General features: G+C 39.0%; 1 protein-coding gene across 2 annotated transcripts in view; it reads left to right on the top strand.

Annotated features, from left to right (window-relative positions):
• EHHADH (enoyl-CoA, hydratase/3-hydroxyacyl CoA dehydrogenase) overlaps positions 1–4,309 on the top strand; it is a 79,274-nt gene that overhangs the window by 47,320 nt on the left and 27,645 nt on the right. For both annotated transcript variants that reach the window (XM_011945857.1, XM_011945856.1), the window contains exon 5: positions 446–550. In XM_011945857.1, the coding sequence (XP_011801247.1) occupies positions 446–550 (105 nt within the window). The remainder of the gene's footprint in view (positions 1–445; positions 551–4,309) is intronic.

Here is a 4,309-nt window from a genome sequence, read left to right as displayed (position 1 = left end):
TTACTCTGCTGCTACTACTTTTATTATTATTATCAAAAACTAAACATCTCACTTTTCTATAGAGTTCTATGGAGATTTGTAGTTCATAAAGTACTTCTGTAGAGAGTTATAGAATATAAAGAGAATCTATTATTCTCACTTAATACTCAGAATTACTGAGATAAGCATAATTATTGCCATTTGCTGATGAGGAAATGGTGGTCCTGGTGCAGTTCTTCATGATCACACAAACAGTGGAAACTAGAGCTGGAGCTGGAATCCAAGTTTCCTGGTTAACTTGGTGGTGATCTTTCTACTCTATCAGTCAGTGTGGTTCTTACTTATCTTATTCAATAATAGATATTTATATCCAGACAGACAGCCTTTCCTACTAGAGAGAGTAATGCTTTTGCTTTAATCTTTCATTGTTCTGTGATTGTTTTGTTGTTGTTGTTGTTTATTTCAGGAAGACATGTTTTAGCAGGTGAAGCACTCAAGCTGGGCATTCTAGATAAAGTTGTGAACTCCGACCCGGTTGAAGAAGCAATCAGATTTGCTCAGAGAGTTTCAGGTAAGAAAATAATAAAAATAGCCAAAGACTGTAAACAAGATACATGTTCATTTAAATAAGGAACTCCTAAAGATCTTATGGTACAGCCATGTGATGAAATATGATACTGCTTAAAAATGAATGAGAAACTGTTTGTACTGATATGGTATGAAGCCCATGATACATTATTAAGTGAAAAAAGCATTATTGTATATAGTGGTTTGCCATTGGTATAACAAAAAGGAGGGGTAGGATAGAACATGGGGAAAATGTATATATCTTAACTGTTTATGCATAAAATATTTCTGAAGAGATTCACAAGAAATGTTTAATGGCTGCCTCTGGGAAGAGGGCTGGTCAGCCAGCGGAAGCTACTGGAAGGAGACTTTTCACTGTTTACCTTGCTGTAGCTTTTTAAATTTTTTATCACATGAATGTTTTTCCTATTAAAAAAGAGGGACTCCTCCATAACTCATTTTATGAGGTCAGCATTATCCGGATACCAAAACCTGCCAGAGATACAACAAAAAAACAAAACTTCAGGCCGATATCCCTGATGAACATTAATGCAAAAATTCTCAATAAAATACTGGCAAACTAGGCCAGGCACAGTAGCTCACACCTGTAATCCCAGCACTTTGGGAGGCCAAGGCGGGTGGATCTCTTGAGTTCAGGAGTTCGAGACCAGCCTGCCCAACATGGTGAAACCCTGTCTCTACTAAAAATACAAAAATTAGCTGGGCAGGGTGGTGCACACCCTGTAATCCCAGATACTTGGGAGACTGAGGCACGAGAATTGCTTGAACCCAGGAGGCAGAGATTGCAGTAAGCTAAGATTGTGCATCCAGCCTGGGTGACAGAATGAGACTCCATCTCAATTAAAAAATATATATATATTTACTGGCAAAATGAATCCAGCATCATATCAAACAGCTTATCCACCACGATCAAGTCGGCTTCATCCCCGGGATGCAAGGCTGGTTCAACATACACAAATCAATAAACATAATTTATCACATAAACAGAACTTGACAAAAACCACATGATTATCTCAATAGATGCAGAAAAGGACTTTGATAAAATTCAACATCCCTTCATGTTAAAAACGCTCAATAAACTAGGTATTGATGGAACACACCTCAAAATAATAAGAGCCATTTATGACAAACCCACAGGCAATATTATACTAAGTGGGAAAAAGCCAGAAGCATTCCCTTTGAAAACGGGCACAAGAGAAGGATGCCCTCTCTCCACTCCTATTCAACATAGTATTGGAAGTTCTGGCCAGGGCAATCAGGCAAGAGAAAGAAATAAAGGGTATTCAAGGGCTGGGCGCAGTGGCTCCTGCCTGTAATCCCAGTACTTTGGGAGGCTAAGGTGAAGTCAAGAGTTCAAGACCAGCCTGGCCAACATGGTAAAACCCTGTCTCTACTAAAAATACAAAAATTAGCCAGGCATGGTGGCAGGTGCCTGTAATCCTAGCTACTTGGGAGGCTGAAGCAGGAGAATTGCTTGAACTTGGGAAGCAGAGATTGCAGTCAGCCGAGATCACGCCACTGCACTCCAGCCTGGTTGACAGAGCGAGACTTCTTCTCAAAGAGAAAAGGTATTCAAATAGGAAGAGGGGAAGTCAAACTGTCTCTATTTGCAGATGACATGATCCTATATCTAGAAAACCCCATCTTCTGAGCCCAAAAGTTTCTTAAGCTGTTAAGCAACTTCAGCAAAGTCTGAGGATACAAAATCAATGTGCAAACATCACAAGCATTCCTATATACTAATAGTAGGCAAGCAGAGAGCCAAATCATGAATGAACTCCCATTCACGATTGCTACAAAGAGAATAAAATACCTAGGAATACAGCTAACAAGGGAAGTGAAGGATGTCTTCAAGGAGAACTACAAACCACTGCTAAAGGAAATCGGAGAGGGCACAAACAAATGGAAAAACATTCCATACTCGTGGACAGGAAGAATCAATATTGTGAAAATGGCCATACTGCCCAAAGTAATATATAGATTCAATGCTATTCCCATTAAATTACCATTGACATTTTTCACAGGATTAGAAAAAAAAAAAACTACTTTAAAATTCATATGGAACCCAAAAAGAGCGCATATAGCCAAGATAATCCTAAGCAAAAAGAACAAAGCTGGAGGCATCACACTACCAACTTCAAACTATACATCAAGGCTATAGTAGCCAAAACAACATAGTACTGTACAAAAACAGAAACATAGACCAATGGAACAGAATAGAGAACTCAGAAATAAGTCCGCACATCTGCAACCATCTGATCTTCAACAAACCTGACAGAAACAAGCAATGGAGAAAGGATTCCCTATTTAATAAATGGTGCTGGGAGAATTGGCTAGCCATATGCAGAAAATCGAAACTGGACCCTTTCCTAACATCTTATACAAAAATTAACTCAAGATGGATTAAAGACTTAAGTGTAAAACTCAAAACTGTAAAAACCCTAGAAGAAAATCTAGGCAATACCATTCGGAACACAGGTATGGACAAAGATTTCATGATTAAAACGTCAAAAGCAACTGCAACGAAAGCTAAAATTAACAAATGGGATCTAATTAAACTGAAGAACTTCTGCACAGCAAAAGAAACTATCATCAGAGTGAACAGACTGCCTACAGAATGGGAGAAAATGTTTACAATCTATCCATCTGAAAAAGGTCTAATATCCAGAATCTACAAGGACCTTAAACAAATTTACAAGAAGAAAACAAATGACCTTAAACAAATTTACAAGAAGAAAACAAACAACCCCATTAAAGAGTAAGCAAAGGACATGAACAGACACTTCTTAAAAGAAGACATTTATGCAGCCAACAAACATATGAAAAACAGCTCAACATCACTGATCATTAGAGAAATGCAAATTTAAACCACAATGAGATACCATCTCATGCCGATTATTAAATGGTGATTATTAAAGTCAAGAAACAACAGATAGATGCTGGTGAGGCTGTGGAGAAATAGGATCGCTTTTACACTGTTAGTGGGAATATAAATTAGTTCAACCATTGTGGACGAACAGTGTGGCAACTCACCAAAGACCTAGAACCAGAAATACCATTTGACCCAGCAATCCCATTACTGGGTATATACCGAAAGGGATATAAATCATTGTGTATTATAAAGATACTTGCATGTGTACATTCCAGCACTATTCACAATAGCAAAGACATGGAATCAACTCAAATGCCCATCAATGATAGACTGGATAAAGAAAATGTGGTACATATACACCATGGAATACTATGTAGCCATAAAAAGGAGTGAGATCATCTCCTTTACAGGGACATAGATGGAGCTGGAAGCCACCATCCTTAGTAAACTAATGCAGGAACAGAAAACGAGATACCGCATCCTCTCACTTATAAGTGGGAGCTGAGCAATGAGAAGGCATGGATGCAGGGAGGGGAACAACACACACTGGGGGTTGTCAGCAGGGGGGAGGGGGAGGGAGAGCATCAGAATAAATAGCTAATGGATGCTGGGCTTAATATCTAGGTGATGGGTTGACAGGTGCAGCAAATCGCCATGGCACACGTTTACCTATGTAACAAAACTGTACATTCTGCACAGGTATCCCGGAACATAAAATAAAATTTTAAAAAGACATTAAAACGACCAACCAGACAAACACTTCAGTAGATTGAAGACAGCCTGTGCTAGTCTGTTATATTGCTATAAAGAAAATCCTGGCCGGGCGCAGTGGCTCACGCCTGTAATCCCAGCACTTTGGGAGGCCGAGGC

Source organism: Colobus angolensis, unplaced genomic scaffold (assembly GCF_000951035.1).
Source record: "Colobus angolensis palliatus isolate OR3802 unplaced genomic scaffold, Cang.pa_1.0 Scaffold245, whole genome shotgun sequence".
NCBI classification, from domain to species: Eukaryota; Metazoa; Chordata; class Mammalia; order Primates; family Cercopithecidae; genus Colobus; species Colobus angolensis.
Note: the sequence above shows the minus strand (reverse complement) of the source record. Positions and strands in the feature narration are given on the sequence as shown.